Source organism: Doryrhamphus excisus, linkage group LG5, assembly GCF_037039965.1.
Source record: "Doryrhamphus excisus strain RoL-2023G ecotype Guam linkage group LG5, RoL_Dexc_Guam_v1.1, whole genome shotgun sequence".
In the NCBI taxonomy this organism is placed as follows: Eukaryota; Metazoa; Chordata; class Actinopteri; order Syngnathiformes; family Syngnathidae; genus Doryrhamphus; species Doryrhamphus excisus.
Window position 1 is genome coordinate 9902638 of NC_136361.1, and position 20633 is coordinate 9923270.

A 20633-nucleotide genomic window follows, 5' to 3' on the forward strand; every position below is an offset into this window, starting at 1 on the left:
GCCTTTCAAGGAAAAGTATAAAATTTTAATTCAGCGGAGTCCTGTATAAAAAGCTACAAACCTTAAGCGTTATAATGAAATACACTTGTCTCAAATCGTAAAGCACATTTATTCATTGGTAAGAAAGTTTCTAACTTTTCTAATAGGATGTCAGCCTCCACACACATAGCTACTAAATGTTCAATAAACTGTAATGCCTGTGCTTGTCATTAAGGAAGATGCCATTCCAACTGCACATGGAACATATTTTTATGACACTTGGTGGGGGGCAAAATGTTCATTTGTGTATGACTGACCCTAAGCGCTCTCTACCATGCTTTCCAAGTAGAAGGAGGGCAGATGATTGTGTGTTAAAAAACACTGGGGAGGACTCATATTTGTGATTTGATTACAAGTGAAATGCTGGCGAGCTTTGTAATCCCTTCCAGTGACAAAGGACGGGTGAGGGGCTAGCGGCTCAGACACAAATGAGGACACATCCACAGACACGCACACAGACACACACAAGACATATGAGCACACTTGGAGGAAATATCATGTAGAACCAGACGGGCCAGAGTGTAGTTGTGAGTGCTTGTGTAGGACGGTGATAAGCCAAAGGAGGGAGGAGGAGGCGACAGGGGGTGGGGTTGTCATTAAGAGCATTGGAGAGAAGACATCCATGTGCCCTGCAGCCAAGGAAAAGAAGAAAAGATGGCATGGAGAGAGAAAAGTATGGGAAGAGTTCAATTGGGGGGGAAAAAAACATGCGCACGCATAACCCCCCCCCAACCCCCATTATGTGCGTGGTGCCTGGGGTCAAATAATTACATGTCCGTCTCACGAGTACTTCCTACCATCACGCACACTCTTGGCTTTTTTAGGACTATTAACAGTGCTCTTCCATTCTTATCAAATCCATCTATTATATGGAGTTGTACCTTGGTTATCAAATCATTCTATTATACAGTCATCATGTACGTAGAGTGGAACCTCGGTTATCAAATCCTTTTATTATGCATTCCTCATATGGAGTGGAACCTTGGTTATCATACCCTTTATTATGCATTCCTCATATAGAGTGGAACTTCGGTTATCAAATCCTTTTATTATGCATTCCTCATATGGAGTGGAACCTTGGTTATCATACCCTTTATTATGCATTCCTCATATAGAGTGGAACTTCGGTTATCAAATCCTTGTTCCAAATAGGCAATTATTTAAAAAAATAACTTTTGGATGGATGGTCTTTTTTTGCCTTTATTTATGTGAAAGAATTCTTGTACTATTTGACACAAATGCATTTAATTTCAACAATGTAATTTTTTTTTAGCTCAAGGATACAAAATGAACAAAATAAAATAATACAAATAAATATTTTTATGAAATAGAAATGTGAAAGAGAACAAATGGAGTGTGATGGTTAAATGTGGAGTGTGACGTGGAAATGTGGAGGTGGAGTGGCTGCATAGCAGGATTGAACAGCGAAAAAGATGGTATAAAGGTCTGCAAAGACGGTATCAACCATGTTGACCGTCTATCGTCTGGGGGACGTGAGATGGAATCGCTAATGGCGCTAACCTGGTTGCAGAGACTACTGTGAGTGCACAGCTATTACACAGATTGAACAGCATATTTAACGTTTTCTAAATTTATTTAAAAAAGAGAATATACTATTTTATTTCAGGGGCTATTTTTCTGTTGACTGGCGACCAGTCCAGGGTGTACCCCGCCTCTCGCCCGAACACAGCTGGGATAGGCTCCAGCATCCCCCGCGGCCCTTGTGAAGAAAATGAAAGAAAGAATGAATGGCTAATTTTCTCTAATATTGTTTCTTACATTTTAGTACAACTTTGCACACCTATTTGGATTTGACATCAATGTTTTTCTATTAACTGAATTTAGACCTATGACTAAATTGATATATATATATATATACATATATATCAATGTTTTTCTATTAACTGAATTTAGACCTATGACTAAATTGATATATTTATATATATATATATACATATATATCAATGTTTTTCTATTAACTGAATTTAGACCCATGTCAAATATATATATATATATATATATATATGTGTGTGTGTGTGTATATATATATATACATACATACGTATATATACAAACATATATAGTACATACATACACACACATACATACATATATACATACATACATACATACACACACACACACATACATACATATATACACACATACATACACACATACATACATATATATTAAGATTAAGATATGCCTTTATTTGTCCCTCTGTGGGGAAATTTGTATTGCACAGCAGCAAGAGTACAGAGTCAGTTAAGCAGTACAAAATACACAATATGGAAAAATAAGCAATATAAACAACCCAAGTATTAACAAAATCAACAGTTTTTCCCAGAGTTATATACAATACAGTATGTAGATAATATGAAACGAGATGAGATATATGACCAGTCTATACACTGAGATCTTGTTAGAGAGTTAATAGGAGGCATTATGGAAATACTTCACATAGAACTTAGTATATTGCATTTAAAGCCCTTAATATTGCGGTTGGAGGTTGATCAGATATTGCACAGTGAATGGGGTCTGGAGTAACTCTACTGACTATAAAAGCAGTAAAGTAAAGTATTACACAGATGTACATAGTGGTGTAGAAGTCTATTGGGAGCAGTGCTGGTTGTACAGCCTGACAGCTGCAGGAAGAAAGGACCTGCGATATCGCTCCTTCACACACTTGGGGTGAAGCAGTCTATCACTGAAGGAGCTCTCTAGTGCTGTCAAAGTGTCCTGCAGGGGGTGGGAGTCGTTCTCCAACATGGATGATAGCTTAGCCAACATCCTCCTCTCTCCCACCACCTCCACTGGGTCAAGGGGTTAACCCAGGGTAGAGCTGGCCTTCTTGATGATCTTATCCAGTCTCTTCCTATCCGCAGCCAAAATACTGCTTCCCCAGCAGACCACTCCCTGGAAAATGGGCCTGTAGTTGCTGAGGTCCTTGGGGTGCGGCGTCTTGGGGACAGGAACCACGCAGGATGTCTTCCACAGCTGTGGCACCCTCCCCAGCTTCAAGCTCAGGTTGAAGATGTGCTCAACAATCCCGCTCAGCTCGTCCGCGCAGGACTTCAGGAGCCTGGAGCTGATGCCGTCTGGTCCCGCCGCCTTCCTCGCCTTGGTTTTTCGGAGCTGGTTTCTCACCTGGGATGTTGTGAGGGTCAGGTTGGAGCAGGGGGGGTGTGTGCGGGAGGGGGAGGTGGGGGTAGGGCTGTCCACTCGAGGTGTCGATGGGGGGAGTTTCGGCAGGAGTTGCTGGGCTGGGGGATGGGCAGATGGTTGATCGAACCTGTGGAAGAATAGGTTCAGATCGTTTGCCCACGCCTGGTCCCCAGCAGCCTGGGAGTCGGGCCCCTTGTGGCCAGAGATGGTTTTCAGGCCTCTCCAGACTCCTCTGACGTTGTTACGCTTCAGCTCTTACTCCATCTTTTTCCTGGAGCAGTCCTCCCCCTCCCTGATTTTCCTCCTCAGCTCCTTCTGCACAGCCTTCAGCTCATCCTTATTTCCTGACTTAAAGATCCTCTTCTTTTCCTTTGTTGTTGGAGAAACACCATACAGTCCTGGTGGGTACAGTGTTTCCCACACAGACTGTTTATGTCGTCCCCATGAGGATGGCAGAGTTCCTCCCACACTGTTGTGTTGAAACAGTCCTTCAGAGCCTCGTCAGCTTCACCAGACCATCTCTTCACTGTGCGGGACACAGCTGGCAGCCTGCGTACCAGAGGTTTGTACACAGGCTGGAGACGAACCAGGTTGTGGTCTGATCTTCCCAGGGGAGGAAGTGCTGTTGAAGTGTATGCCTCCTTAGTGTAGGCATAACACAAGTCCAGTGTTTTATTGTCTCTGGTGCAGCAGGTGACATACTGGGTGAAGGTGGGCATATATACATACATACATATATATACATATATATACATACATATACATACATATATACATACATATACATACATACATACGTATATACACACACACACATATATATATACATACATACATACATGCATACATGCATACATGCATACATGCATACATACACATATATACATACATACATATATACACATACATATATATACATACATATATATATACATATATACGGCCACTCCTTGGGAGAGAATTAACAGTGCCAAACTCTCTCCATTTTTTTCTAGACAACTTCTCTGACTGTCCATTGATGAACATTCAGACTTTTAGAGATGGTTTTGTATCCTTTCCCAGTTTTATACAAATCAACAATTCTTGATCGCAGGTCTTCAGACAGCTCTTTTGAGCGAACCATGGTGCACATCAGACAATGCTTCTCATCAAGTCAGTTCTTACTAGGTGTGTGTTTTATAGTGGCTTTAAGCCACTCATCAGAGATTGGGCACACACCTGACTTAAATTGTTTGGGAAAAAATGTTTTCAGTTGCTCTTTAGGTCTCCTTAGGCAGAGGGTTCAGTTATTTATTCCTCCCCCTTCTGTCATTGTTTGCATGCTATCCTCATTAAAATATTATAAATGTTGGGGTGGTTTTAGTTAAAACAGACACTGTTTTTTCATCTGTGTAATTTTGACAAAGATCAGATCACATTTGATGGTGATTTTATGCAGAAATGTGATAAATTCCAAAAGGTTCAGATACTTTTTCATACCACTGTGTATATAGTAATATATCGTAATATCGATCGCTACAGAGCGTCCCACTTAACTTCCATGCAGGACTTACAGGGACATAAATTGAAGCATAAATTCATGGAAATATAGCTGGAATAGTTTCAGATTCTGGAAGATCTAAAAAGCTTTCTGTGCAGGTTATTGTGTGTAGCTGCTCTATAAGAGTCCACAACTCAATACAAAGGGTTGAAAATCAGCACAATTGGTCCCTTTAAGTATTCAACTATTTCAACATTCTTTTTGTACATTTTCTTCTTGGAATTGTGGTTTTATTCACTTTCTCATAAAATTACTGCTGGTATTTCCAGTTTCCGTAGTTTTTCCGTAATGATATTTCACCAATCAAAAAAACAGCCGTGGGCTGGACACAGACCCTAGCTTAATTAATGAGGAGTGCATAAGATGTGTGTGTAATTAGGAGCCATATTAGCAGTGCGCCACAATCACTCACAGATGAATGAACTTCACTGACCCAGGATTTGACCCTGGCACAGTCACGCAATCAGCACACACACACGCACACATAGCAACAAAAGAAAGAGCTATGCTTCCATCGCTGCAATCTTCTGATGGATGAGGTCACACGTCAATAAGACGACTGGAAACTTGAATCCCTGTTGGAAGTCTTAAAAGTTGAGGTATGGAAATACCGCCAGTAGATAAACACAAACATGAGTAACCTGTCAATCATTTTAGCCAAACTGCAAGTTATGATGGTAAGCACTGGGGGGTGGGGCGGGGCATGATCAAAGATAAACAAGATCTATATCATTTGGATCTTTTATTGATGATATTTCCAGTAAATTGTACTGGGCTTATAATGTGCCACAAAGTCTGCTTATGTAGAATATGATCAACATATTTGCACGCACACACCATTGGATATACTTAGGAGTAGTCAGTGTACAGCTTGTATAGCAGTATGCAGCAGATTGAGCCGTGAATCTATACTGCCATACAAATTGCACACTGACTACTCTGAAGCACATCCACATTTACTTGTCATTCCCCAGGGTGGCCAAAGTCCGACCCGAGGGCCATTTGCGGCCCACAGCTGTTTTTCGATGTGCCTGCAGCACATGCAAAGAATGTAATTTTACAAGAAAACAACTACATTGGAAAACACTGTGGTCATTTTACACAAATAAAGTCAAGAGAAAAAAGTTACAGAGAATAAGTTCATAATATTATGAGGAAAAATAACAGAACTTTAGTAGCATAAACTTCAAATATTGAAGGAAAAAGTTTTGGAAAGTTTTTGGAATTGTTGAATATTTGCACAGTGTGCGAGTGGTTAGCGCGGAGGCCACACAGCTAGGAGATTTTCACCTTGGGCATCTCTGTGTGGCGTTTGCATGTTCTCTCTGTACATGCATGGGTTTTCTCCGGGTACTCCGGTTTCCTCCCACATTCCAAAAACACGCTAGGTTAATTGGTGACTCCATATTGTCCATAGGTATGAATGTGAGTGTGACTGGTTGTTGTTGTCTATATGTGCCCTGTGACCAGTCCAGGGTGTACCCTGCCTCTCACCCAAAGACAGCTGGTATAGGCTTTTTTTACTATAATCATTTTAACAGAATAAAGTCAAAATATGAAGAGAAAAAAGTTGCAATAAAGTCTTCATATTATGTGGAAAAATAATGTTAATTAAGTAGCACAGAGTTGAAACATTAAAGAAAAATAATATAGTTTGAAGTCTTAATATTATAAGAAACAGACAAAACAAAATAAATTGTCATATTTGAAAAAAATTACAATAAGGGAATAAACTCAAAATATTAAGAGAAAAAGCAACCAAAAAAGTTGTAAATTTACAAGAATAAGTAAATGAATCATAAACAAAACAATGATTAAAGTGGTCATTTTGGAAACGTGTGGTCATGTGGAAAACATTACAATGTTACAAGAATAAAGTCAAAATATGACGGAATGAAATAAGAGTTATTAATGATGAATTAATTCAGATTAAATAGTTGCAAAATTGTAAAAAAAAAACAACAGCAGAAATGAAAAAAACTGTAAATTTATGTCAAAATATCAAGACAAAAAATATTGTATTTTATTAACAGAATTAACAGAAAAAAGCCAAAACAAACAAAATCTTACACTCACTAATATTATGAAAAAAATAGTAATTTTTGTAACATAGAGTTGAAATATTCAATAAAAAATACTTTTTTAGGGTGGTTGCAATATGAGAATATAATATAATATGAGATATTGAGAGATAGAAATCATTAGTGATGAATCTGCGGGACAAGTTATTGTCCAGTCAACTTTGTTATGGTGCCAGGCCTATGTGGAAGCCACATGTACAGTTTTACATGTCTGATTTAAGTGTCTTACCCCCGTGTCCGGGTACGTGGTCCAGCCCAGTTCTGAGGTGGACTCTGTCGTGTCCAGCAGCATCACTGTCAGGCAAACAAACAGAGAGAAGGTTGTATTCAATCAACAACCACACCAAAAGAAATCACATCACACAGACACCCCCTCCCTTTTCCTTGCTCATCCATTCAGCAGTCATTTACGGCCTCACGGACCGTAGAACTATACAAGTTCTATACAACTATTCAAGCAGGAACCACCAAAAATAGGTATTTAAGAAAGACCCTGCTCTGGTGTCAAAGAAAAGTCCAATGAAAATCCGTTGATGGGTTGTCATGGCCATTTTGTCCCAGCCTGAAAATGGAACCACAGCTATTGCTATGTCCCATCTCGGGCTGCTGCCATTATATGTCACAGTCATCCAGTATCAATGTTTTATTGTAATGCAGACCTACCAACAAGTACAAATTTATAGTACTCAACATGCAATTTGACCTGAATACGCTTGTATGCTCTCGATTAAGTTGCATTTTCCTGGTTTCACTTTTTATTTCCTGTCCAGCCATTGGGGCAGATAGTATTAACGATCTAAATGCCCTTACAACCAGATATGCTCTGCCAGGGAAAAAGTGTGAGCTACACCTTCGCTGTAATAAGGAGTAGTGTCACATGATATTGTGAGATACAATCGTGACAAGCGTCCTCATTCTCGTAGGCAGTAGGCCTGGGATGTAAAGTAATGAATTAATCACGCAATAAATGAAAATGAAGTGGATCATTTTTCCAGCCTCATATGGCCATCCATCCATCCACCCACCCACCCACCCATCCATCCATCCATCCATCCATCCATGACCGCCAAGTGCATGCAATATACGTGCTTATGAAGGATTGTCTGTGTGTTTGTCTCCTATTTCTTGTGTCTCACTCTAACTATGCACTACATTTAATCAAGTAGAACCAAGCAGCCTTGGGCAAATCACAGGACAAATAATCACTTTCAGGCACATACAGTTCCGAAACTCTCCCACACATCCACAATTTTGACTAACTACAGATAACGGGAGAACATGACGTCGGCAGCCGCAGCCTGTCGATACCGGCTGGCTCCACCGATCCACCCCGCCCACCCTGCATTGGTGAGAAGACGTCGGCTGAGGAGAGGAGGGGGGCCACCTGTGATACGCCAGAGATCTACTGACATTTCTTAGCATAATAAAAGCCGGGCAGGGACAGTTAGCTGTACTCATTTGTTCTGACCTGTAAGTAAAGCCTACGTCTCTGCAGGTGTTAGGGGAAGGCTTATGAGGCCGGAGCTCCGTGTAATCTGACTGGTCTGAGAGTAAACCATATAACTGACAAGTTCGTTGTCATCTCTTGCCTCCAACACGACACCCACAGGAATCACTGACCTAAGAACAGGAGGTCAAATCCCAACAATTTGGCGCCCAACGTGGTTGGAGGGGGAGTTGTGTTGTGTGGTTGGGTCCTACTTTAGGCTGCAGTTCGATGCTCTGGGCTTCCACTACAGGCGAGCCTCTACAAATAATAAGGTAAGCAGAAACCTGTTTATTCACATTCTGCTATTGGTCAAGAACAAATTTGGTGGAAACCTGGTAGCATTGAGTCTGTAATTATTGTCTCGTGAGAATATTATTACGCTAGCAGGTGTGTTGACATATTGTGTGTTTGACATTATTGTGAAGTTTTGAGAAAACCGGTGTGTGTTCCAGTATACTGCGTGGTCCGGGACCACTAAGGGTCGGCGTACCCAACTGGGTGGAGGGCCGTAAATGTAACGCTCCATTCGGGTCCAGTGAAGGGCAGTACACCGAGCGTGGTGAGGGGAACGCTTCACTTGGATGCTTAGCAATAGACAGGGTCTATTGCGCTAATTTTACTGGGTGGAGGGCCGTAAATGTAACGCTTCATTCCGGGTCCTGTGAAGGGCAGTACACCAGCAGGTGGTGAGGGGAACGCTTCACGTGGATGCTTAAATAGACAGGGTCTATTTGATAACTTTCATTATTGCTCAACATCCTTGCAACTATCAGTTTTGTATTTGTTTTTTTGTTTTAATTGTTGTGGGAATAGAATGGAAGGTGAGTTTGACCGAGAATGTGAGGAGTGGGAAATGTGTGGGGGTCCCCCGAGGGTGTCAGAAAGTGAGTTGTTTAGTCTTGTGGAAGGTCAGGTTATGAGTGGCTTGGTAAGTCAGGATAAGAATAAAGATAGACAGATGGTACGTAAGACATGGGAAGAGTGTGATGGACAGAGTTGTGATAATATTGTGAAGGTTCAGAGTAAGTTCAGACGGGAGGAGGAAAAGATTATGAAAGAAATAAGACAGGTGGAGGAGAAAATTGAGCAGGCGTCATTCTGGCAGAAGTCAGAACTTAAGAAGACGCTGAAAAAATTGAGATTCCAGGCGAATGATTCATTCGATGGGGATGGCAAGCTTGGCTTTGGCTGCCCCATACATGACGCGGGAAAAACAGTCGAAAGCGAGAAGGGCCCTAGTGGTCACGCCATCGGCACCCCCGCCCGATCCAAACCCTCCCAGTGGAGTCTATCCTACTCTAAGATTCCAGGGAGAAATAGACCTTGATGGGGAGGAGTTACATAGACACGACAATCCCAACAATTGAAAATATAGTTTAGTTTGTGGGTCTGAAAACCCGGGAATGCTGCTGAATGCTTCATCTTTAAAAGTGTCTACCGTTGGAATTAGGGAGCTGTTGATTTAGTTGGAGGCTAATATGTACAGCTTTTACCAACACCGCTTTAATGGCAATGTTGGCAATTTAGTCCCATGGTGTTTGTAGGAGTTTCTTTCAGCAAACGCCGGGCTGAGGTTAAATGCGTGTCGCGTTATGTGTGCTCTCTAAGAGCATGCACGCACGCAGAGAACGGATAGGAGCAGCCGTGTCTGCTATCAGAGGTCTTTAGCGTGCACAACATGAACTTTAATGATGAGAGAAATGTTTTATATATCGTACTAAATTGTGTCAGTGTAATGTGTTTGTGTGTGTGGAGGCGGGGAGGGGGTTGGGGGGTGAGTGTCACACTGCGGAGGAGCAGTCATCACATCGATGCTAGATAAAACATAAACTACGACAGAAATTTTTTGCACATGGTTGAATATTTCATTCATTCATTCATTTTCTACCGCTTTTTCCTCACGAGGGTCGGGGGGGTGCTGGAGCCTATCCCAGCTGTCTTCGGGCAAGAGGCGGGGTACACCCTGGACTGGTCGCCAGCCAATCACAGGGCACATATAGACAAACAACCATTCACACTCACATACAATTTGGAGTCGCCAATTAACCTAGCATGTTTTTGGAATGTGGGAGGAAACCGGAGTACCCGGAGAAAACCCACGCATGCACGGGGAGAACATGCAAACTCCACACAGAGATGGCCTCGGTGGGAATTAAACCCTGGTCTCCTAGCTGTGAGGTCTGCGCGCTAACCACTAGACCGCCGTGCTGCCCTGGTTGAATATTTATTCCTTTTAAAGTTGATAATGCTGTTTAAATGTGTGTTTAAGAAAGCTGAATCCTACTGTATATATACACACACACACATACATACACACATATATATACACACATATAAATATATATATATATATAAGGGCTGTCAATCGATTTAAATATTTGATTAAATTAATTGCATTTTGTCAACTCCAAATTACTCGCATTTAATCGCAGATGGAAATACGTTTTTATCTATAATAAGTAGGGGAAATCTGTTTGTGCAACTACAACGATAATTACATCAAATTTTATGTTTATTTTATCAATTTGGGAACGTTGGGCCATTATCTAAAAAAATACAGTCAGCCAGCATAGTTTTTGTATTACTATTTTTCTTAGAGCATATTAGCTCTTAAACTCGCCCACAAATGTTCATAAAATACAAAATGTGAGCAAGTGACAATGTGTTTGTTTATTTGTGTCAGCTAAAAGTAAGATTTGCTTATTTATGATACTGGTTTTAAATTTTAAATGTTTGTGTGTTAAAAGCCTATTTAGGAACATTCAAAAATAATTTTTATTAAAGAATTGCCTCAATGCACCTTTCCTTCATGAAATGTACAAATGAAAATACCTAAAACATAGGGCAATAGTCATAAAAAATTTCATCCAAATTGCAAACCTAATGTCATTTCATTTGTCTTTTAAAACACATTGAAATACATAGACATTAAACATTATGTGACAGTAAATATCATTTTATTACAATACTCGAATACTACATGAATGCATCGATGTACCTTTCTCCCATACAAAGAGGGCTGTATGGATGAATTTGGATGTATTTCCCCCCTTTTTCTTTTACCTTCTACCTTACTGCCTGTAGTCTGCAGGCCAGGATTTTTTGGTACAGAAAAATGATGGCGAGCTAAGCAAAGGAAGCCGAGAGCCTAGACTGGCTTGGACTCCATGTGAATGGACTGACTACCCACCCGCTCCTTCATGGCTGGCACAGCAGCCAACCTCTGAACTATTCCGCATATTTTCCCTTTTGGTCACTACCTCTCAGACAAGAGGTTATCACTGCATTGACTCGATGGACATATATACACGTGTTTGTATACATATATATATATATATGTACATACTGTACAATACTGTTATATATTATATATTACTGTTATTATATATTGTCACATCCATACTGTTTATAATCTGTATAATCTACAATAGCCATATTATAGTCATTTATATCCCTGTACATATCCTCACTGTATTATAGTCATAGCCTGTTATAGTTTTTTTACATAGATCTGTCCATTTTTTTCTACATTTACTTACTACTAAGGTACTTATAAAATTGCACTTCTGGTTGGATGCTAACTGCATTTTGTTGCCCTGTACCAGTGACATGAGCAATAACAATAAAGTTGAATCTAATCTAATCTAATCTAATCTAATATACATATATATATATATGTGTGTGTGTGTACATATATACATATACATATATATATACACACGTTTATATACATATATATATACACATGTGTATATATATAAATATATACACATATATACACATACACGTGTGTATGTATATGTATATATATATGATATAAATGTAAATGATGAATGTAGGAACATGTGTGGAAATATTCACTCACAGGCCGCTCAATTGTGGTACAAAATCATTGTAATTGTAAAGGGCGATAAACGCCAGCGAAGGGTTAAATTTGCTTGCTTGCTGCCTTTCTTATATAATTTATTTATTCATTTATTTATTTTTTAGCATTTTCTATTTTTATAAATTTTTTGTCACGTACCGAAGTACGAGGTGATATGACCATACAATGACATAATGGGTACCATAGTAACCGTCAATATAGTGATATATATAGCACATCATGACTGGTTCAAGACTCTTCATCCTTGTATTTAGCAAACATCAACTGCTTGTATTGTTTCTTGAATTGGCTCATCGTTGTGCATTGTTTGAGGTCCTTACTCAATCCATTCCATAGTTTGATTCCACTGACTGAAATGCTATGGCTTTTTAACATTATCCTAGCATATAAGTGTTTCAAAAATCATATTTCTCCTCTCTTGTAGAGAAGTATTGGTTAGGTAATTGGTTATTTTTAGCCTCATGTATTATTTTAGCTGTTTGAAGATGAACTATATCAGCAAGTTGAAGTATTTGTGATTTTAGAAATAAGGAGTTTGCATGTTCTCTGTAGGCGGCATTATGAATTATCCTTACTGACCTTTTTTGCAGTACATTTAGCGAGTGAAGATTGCTTTTATAGTTATTATCCCATATTTCCACACAATAAGTAAGATATGGTAGAACCAGAGAGCAATAAAGAGTGTGGAGTGATTTCTGATTGAGAACAAGTTTTCCTTTGTTCAATATTGAAATGTTTCTTGCCACCTTATGTTGTATATTTGTAATATGAGGCTTCCAACTCATATTTTCATCTATTGTGATCCCCAGAAGTTCATTTTCCTACACCCTTTCAATGTCTCCACCATTGATTTGTATTTGCTGGTGCGTGTCCTTTCTGCTGTTACCAAACAGCAGATTTTAGTTTTACTTAGGTTCAAGGACAATCTATTATCATCAAACCATCTTTTTAATACGGCCATTTCTTTTCTGACCTTTCTAATGATTTTGTCTGTGCCCCCTCCGGAACAAAAAGCAGTGGTATCATCCGCAAATAATACCAGCTCGTCTTTCGTGACTTTGGAAATATCATTGCTGTACAAGTTGAACAATTTTGGTCCCAGCATTGACCCCTTGTGTCGTTGTGTGTGCACACGGAACATATTTCAGTGACCGTCCTTCAAAATAACAGTGACGTTTGCCCCATGTCTGTGGAAACAGACATAAGAGACATAAAAAAACATCAAGAATATCTTCCAGGTACAGTTGGAATAGCATGTGTGACATCTTCCTTCATCAGAAGCACAGGCATTACAGATTGTTGAACATTTAGTTGCAATGTGTGCAGAGGCTGACATCCCATTAGAAAAGTTAGCCACTTATTTACCAATAAATACATGTGCTTGACAATTTGAGACGAGTGTAATATTGTGATATATGCTAAGGTTCATAGGCCCAACTGTAAAAAAATGATTTATTGGTGTTCAAATGTTGCTGTTTTGATACTATTTATAGACCAAAATATGACTTATTTCTGCTTCTGTAGCCAAATATGTTGTAAATCAAAGTGCATTAAGAAGTTCCTTGCACAAGCCAAAACAGATAAAAAGATCACACTTTTCAAGCAAAACCATACTGATGTGTGAGTTTGTGCATGTTTCAGAGATGGTGTCTCTCAGTCTTGAAGCTACACTTCAAGTGTAGCCACAGGAATTTTCCATTTCTGTTCCAAAATCTGGGATTGGCTGCCGTCCCTTCTGTCTGTCACTGTCTGTCACCGTCAGTCCTCGGCTCTGTGGCATGTGGACAAACCAATGTTTCCTAAGCATGCAAACACTTTCTGTATTATTGCATCAGGAGCAAAGCAAGGTGCTTTCAATCCCGTCTTTCTCATGTCATGACACACCAGAGAGAAGAGATGTTCATCCTCACACAGAGAAGAAACCTTGTGGAAAAAAGGGGTTTGCATCTCACCTACAGGTCACCTGCCTGCTCCTCTCTGTCTCATTAACAGAGAAATACTCCTCAGGCATCAGGCAGGAAATATGTTAAGATATTTATATTTCCTTCTCTTCTGTCTGACCGAGTTAGTAAGAGATTTGTTTTTCAAGGATTATGCTTCCAGATGGAGACAGCAAATCTGTCAGATATTTTTTCACCATGCAAATGCATCCTACACACTTCTCCACAGAAAACACACATGCAACACCCTGCCTTGTGTCACTTTAACTGGCCTGCATCATATTCTAAACATATCATTTTACAAGAAAGTTAAAAAAAACAGCAAAAATGTAAGCAGTAATTTTACAAGAAAAAAAAGGTCAAAATATAAGAAAAAAAAGTTGGAATCTAGCGAGAAACTCATCTGACGAGAATAACATATATAATATATACAGTGAAGAAAATAAGTATTTGAACACCCTGCTATTTTGCTATTTCTCCCACTTAGAAATCATGGAGGGGTCTGAAATTTTCATCGTAGGTGCATGTCCACTGTGAGAGAGATAAACTAAAAAGAAAAATCCAGAAATCACAATGCATGATTTTTTAACAATTTATTTGTGTGATACAGCTGCAAATAAGTATTTGAACACCTGAGAAAATGAATGTTAATATTTGGTACAGTAGCCTTTGTTTGCTATTACAGAGGTCAAACGTTTCCTGTAGTTTTTCACCAGGTTTGCACACACTGCAGGAGGGATCTTGGCCCACTCCTCCACACAGATCTTCTCTAGATCAGTCAGGTTTCTGGGCTGTCGCTGAGAAACACGGAGTTTGAGCTCCCTCCAAAGATTTTCGATTGGGTTCAGGTCTGGAGACTGGCTGGGCCATGCTAGAACCTTGATATGCTTCTTACGGAGCCACTCCTTGGTTTTCCTGGCTGTGTGCTTCGGGTCGTTGTCGTGTTGGAAGACCCAGCCACGACCCATCTTCAATGCTCTGACAGAGGGAAGGAGGTTGTTCCCCAAAATCTCACAATACACGGCCCCAGTCATCCTCTCTTTAATGCAGTGCACTCGTCCTGTCCCATGTGCAGAAAAACACCCCCAAAGCATGATGCTACCACCCCCATGCTTCACAGTAGGGATGGTGTTCTTCGGATTGTACTCTTCATTCTTCTTCCTCCAAACACGCTTATTGGAATTATGACCAAAAAGTTCTATTTTGGTCTCATCTGACCATAAAACTTTCTCCCATGACTCCTCTGTATCATCCAAATGGTCATATGCAAACTTAAGACGGGCCTTGACATGTGCTGGTTTAAGCAGGGGAACCTTTCGTGCCATGCATGATTTCACATCATGACGTCTTAGTGTATTACCTACAGTAACCTTGGAAACGGTGGTCCCAGCTCTTTTCAGGTCATTGACCAAGTCCTGTCGTGTAGTTCTGGGCTGATTCCTCACCTTTCTTAGAATCATTGAGACCCCACGAGGTGATATCTTGCATGGGGCTCCACTCCGATTGAGATTGACCGTCATGTTTAGCTTCTTCCATTTTCTAATGATAGCTCCAACAGTGGACCTTTTTTCACCAAGCTGCTTGGTAATTGCTCCGTAGCCCTTTCCAGCCTTGTGGAGGTGTACAATTTTGTCTCTGGTGTCTTTGGACAGCTCTTTGGTCTTCGCCATGTTACAAGTTAAAGTCTTACTGATTGTATGGGGTGGACAGGTGTCTTTATGCAGCTAACGACCTCAAACAGGTGCATCTGATTCAGGATGATACATGGAGTGCAGGTGGACTTCTAATGGGCAGACTAACAGGTCTTTCAGGGTCAGAATTCTAGATGATACACAGGTGTTCAAATACTTATTTGCAGCTGTATCACACAAATAAATTGTTAAAAAATCATGCATTGTGATTTCTGGATTTTTCTTTTTAGTTTATCTCTCTCACAGTGGACATGCACCTACGATGAAAATTTCAGACCCCTCCATGATTTCTAAGTGGGAGAAATAGCAAAATAGCAGGGTGTTCAAATACTTATTTTCTTCACTGTATATATATATATATATATATATATATATATATATATATATATATATATATATACATACATATATATATATACATATATATATTAGTGTGCATCAAATTTGAATGGGAAATTTTAATTTCATAATATCAATTTGGCTGGCATTCCATTTTTTTCTAATGAACATAAAAATGTCTTTTGCAAAGTTTTGAGGAAATCCATTGAGATTTAGGGGTGCCACCTCACACAAACTTTTGTAAAATTTCAGAAAATGTGCAATTTCTTGTCTAACTGCCAACAAGTTGACCTGGAAATGTTGTGTACAATGAACTTCTATACAACATCATTTTCTATAGGGTTATCAAAGTAAATATATTTGTTTTCTTTTTGGGCAGATTGGGTATTTCTCAGAATTCAACTTTCAAGATTCTCCATTCATTTGGCCTATTGACAAAATGAATGGCGGTAAATGGGACATGTTCACATGGCCTTACCCTGAATTTTATGTAGCAGTAATTGATATTTGACATACATATAAAGTTTAAATACTTTGTTTTTTATCTTATTTGTATTTTATTGTAAACTCAAGGGGCAATAGTAACACATTTAAATAACAAACTCTCTCTGCTGGCAAACTCACTAGAAACTCACATGGATTAGAACATTAACTAAATTTCAAACTTAATTGCTCAGTCTATGGTGCCAGAGTCCTCTCCACTGAGGAACATCACAAGAGAGAGATGAAATCTGAACTGAACCTCACCAATGCAGGAGAGCTGGTGGGTTGTGCTGCACAGTGACTAAAATAACAAATGGACAAGTGTATATCACATTATGTAGGACTACAGTACCACTCTCAACAAATATGAGGCATCAGTAATACTGTCTACTCTATATTACTGTTGTTGATGTTATGCTTGCTCAGCTATTAGCTAACTGTCATTAGCAAACTGTAGCTAGCTAATGTTAGCTACAGTAGAGGCAATGAGCACTAAATACCTATAAATATGACTACAAATCATTCAAATTACAAAGACAAAACCACAAATTTGGTAGTAATACGTATGTAATAGGAGTATGAATACCAACAAAAACATAAAGATCACCTCAGAGTTCTTGAGCTGCATTCTTTGCTGACCTCAAATCTCCATGGCGACCACTGAGCACTGTTCACCACTTTATTCCACAAAAACAGATGTATGGTGGCATCCCTAAATAATCATGTATTGGAAAAATATTTTATATGTGTTGTTTCTACATATATTGGAACACTTTTAGTACCCAGCCATATCAAAATTCAATAATTGTGTTTTTTGATGCACCCTTATATATATGTTCTGTGTATATATATATATATATATATATATGTATATATATATATATATATATACATACAGTAAACCTCGGATATATCGGAAATTCCCTCACAACGGACAGATAAAAAAGAACCGATTTTTCTGTAATGCATTTCCAATAAAAATTCATTGCATATATCGGATTTCGCCTATTTCGGACAGAATCTCCAGTCCCGTTCCAATTTCCCTCGCATATATCGGATGGCCGCATCATGTCTTTCTCCTGGCTCCAGATTTAGGACAAATATAAAAGTGAGTGACGTCAATAATACTAGCACAGGAGTGAATGAGATCTTAACCTCACTATTGGAATTAACGTAGGCCTGACGGGCGTAACAGGGCCTAGCTTAATTAACAATTTGTTATGCTCAGAGTCTAATAAAGTTAAATTCTCATTACCTTACGTCTCTTTTCATTGCCCAGTCCAGGTACATTGGAAACATAGTCAAGGAAGTGCCTTTTTATAACGGATAAAATCTGATTTACGCATATACCGGATATAAATCCGATATATGCGTAAAACATTTTCCGGTATACGCATATAACGGATTTCGCTTATATCGGACAAAACCAGTGGGAACAATTGAATCCGATATATCCGAGGTTTAATGTATATATATATATATATATATTCATTCATATATTCATTCATTTTCGCGGGGGTGTTGGAGCCTATCTCAGCTGCGAGAGGCAGGGTACACCCTGGACTGGTCACCAGCCAATCACAGGGCACATATAGACAAACAACCATTCACACTCAAATTCATATTCAATATTCATAACATTCAATATTAAAAAAAAACAGACAGAAAATGTGGCTGAACAAGACATTCAACACTGTATCTAAGGCACCGTTGTATCGTTGTTGCTGTGCTGCAACAATGAAATCCTAGCGTGAAACACCAGCTCAGGATAAAAACAGATACAACGATTCTGCGGTAAAATCCGCACTCTTTCACAATTGCCATTTATTGTATTTGACGCCGCTATGTTGTGTAGGTTATGTTGAAAAGTTACTTGTGTGATTGGGCCATGAACTCCAATGGGAAAACTGCGGTTTGAAAACAGCATGGCAGATGATGTTCAGCATTCAAGTCTTTGCATTTTCAGGTTGGAAAAATCTGTTTCTCACACACGCAAACACAATCCTGCTAAGCAGATGCTGCATATGTGTCTCTCCAAAATCAATTAACCCTATGCTCCGGGGCTTTCATTCAAGCATACATGAATAATCATAAAAGTATAACTATTTGGAAATGAATATTTATGTCTATGTAGTTCCCGGTTGCAGAGGGGGGTCAAGTGGTGGGAGGTGTCACACTCCTAACTAAATTGTGCTTTCGCTGTGGAGACAAACGTGTACATGACGTGGTGGAAGAGTTTCATGCATGTCTTATTGCGTGACATTTGAATGATGAATAATTCACCTTGACATCCAGAGGTAAGCGTTGAGTGCACACCTTTCGGGGATTAAGACCTGGCAACATGAACAAAATGTACGGTGAGGGATTGGGTTGGGGGTGGGGTGGCTGGCGGTAAAAGCCCCTTTATTTAACTCAGCCACCATCACAGCGTCGCTGTTAGTGGTCCATGTGACACAAGAGACACTCAGCTTTTGTTCCTGACAGCTCTGACAAGTGCTGAGTCTGCAATCTGGACCTGAGTGCTGCTGCCTTTAATGCACGCCCATCTACTCTCTTCCTTTACTCCTCCATCATGTCCCCTGTCCCCTCTCACCCACCCCCAACCTGTGTCATCCTGTGTGTATTATTTATCCAAAAAGTGACAGCAAGGAAGCGCTTGTGAGGGAGAACGATGGTGTGTGTGGGCGTGCGTACTCAAACTGCACAAGTTCATGGGCAACCCCTCCTCATCACTGCAGCTGAGTGACCCTCCATGCTCCATGCTTCATGTCTCATGTTACTTCAACACTTTCCTGCAATATACATTTGCTGATGTTTCTTCACCGTCGGGTTTTGACCGTTCATCTTGGTCATTTCTCAAATAATGTTTCAAATGTGAACCCTTCATGAAACTGGACTTTGTAATGATAATAAAATGATAATAGTATGGTCTCAATTTACAACAGGGGTCTCAAACTCACGGCCCGCAGGCGCCATTTGGCCTGCGGGACGCTAGTTTGAGGCCCCTGCCTTGATATGAAAGTTTAATGTTAGTCCGGCAGCGCAAGTTTGATATGGATGCTGTATGGTATCATGTACCTTGTACAGCTTAAAGCTCTGTGCACACCGGACACAATTGACGCGATTTTGCCCCGCCCATATGCAAGCGAGCCCACCTGTTTTGCTTTTTCTCTCACCATCCACGGCTGAGATCACCACTGTCACTGTGCTGTACTGCTCTGAAAGTCTGAAGCTCCACTGTCATTTTTGGGTACATGATACCCTCTGGAGTATCAAGCACTGGCTGGTTCCAACGCTTCTTACCGGCGCTCCGGCTGGTCGACACAGCGCTGTCAATGCATTGTCTGGTCCAACAACAACCACAATACAATGGTATTAGCAGTGAAGCTACAGGCTCATAACGCTGGGTACAAATAAATGCAGGAAATTATCTATCCATCCATTTTCCTCCGCTTATCCGGGTCTGGGTCATGGGGGCAGCAGTCTCAGTAAGGAAGCCCAGACTTCCCAGTACCCGGCCACCTCCTCCAGCTCCACCGGGAGGACACTAAGGCCTTCCCAGGCCAGCTGTGAGACATAGTCCCTCACAATCCCCAGCGTGTCCTAGGTCTGCCCCGGGGCCTTTTCCCGGCTGGGCATGCCCAGGGAGGTGTCCGGGAGGCATACGGACTAGATGCCCGAACCACCTCAACTGACTCCTCTCGATGTGACGGAAAAGCGGCTCTACTCTGAGCCCCTCCCCGATGACTGAGCTCCTCACCCTATCTCTTAGGGTGAGTCCAGCTACCCTACGGAGGAAACTCATTTCAGCCACCTGTATCCGCAATCTCATTCTTTCGGTCATGACTCAAAGCTCATGACCATAGGTGAGGGTGGGAACATAGATCGACCTGTAAATTGAGATCTTTGCCTTCCGGCTCAGCTCTCTTTTCACCACGATGGTCCGGTTCAGCGACCGCATTACTACCGAGGCTGCG

The 20633-nt window shown here is 40.3% G+C and overlaps 1 protein-coding gene across 3 annotated transcripts in view; it reads right to left on the minus strand.

Moving 5' to 3' along the window:
- ephb6 (eph receptor B6) overlaps nt 1-20633 on the minus strand; it is a 97121-nt gene that overhangs the window by 59829 nt on the left and 16659 nt on the right. For all 3 annotated transcript variants that reach the window (XM_058054176.2, XM_058054177.2, XM_058054173.2), the window contains exon 2: nt 7058-7122. In XM_058054176.2, the coding sequence (XP_057910159.2) occupies nt 7058-7122 (65 nt within the window). The remainder of the gene's footprint in view (nt 1-7057; nt 7123-20633) is intronic.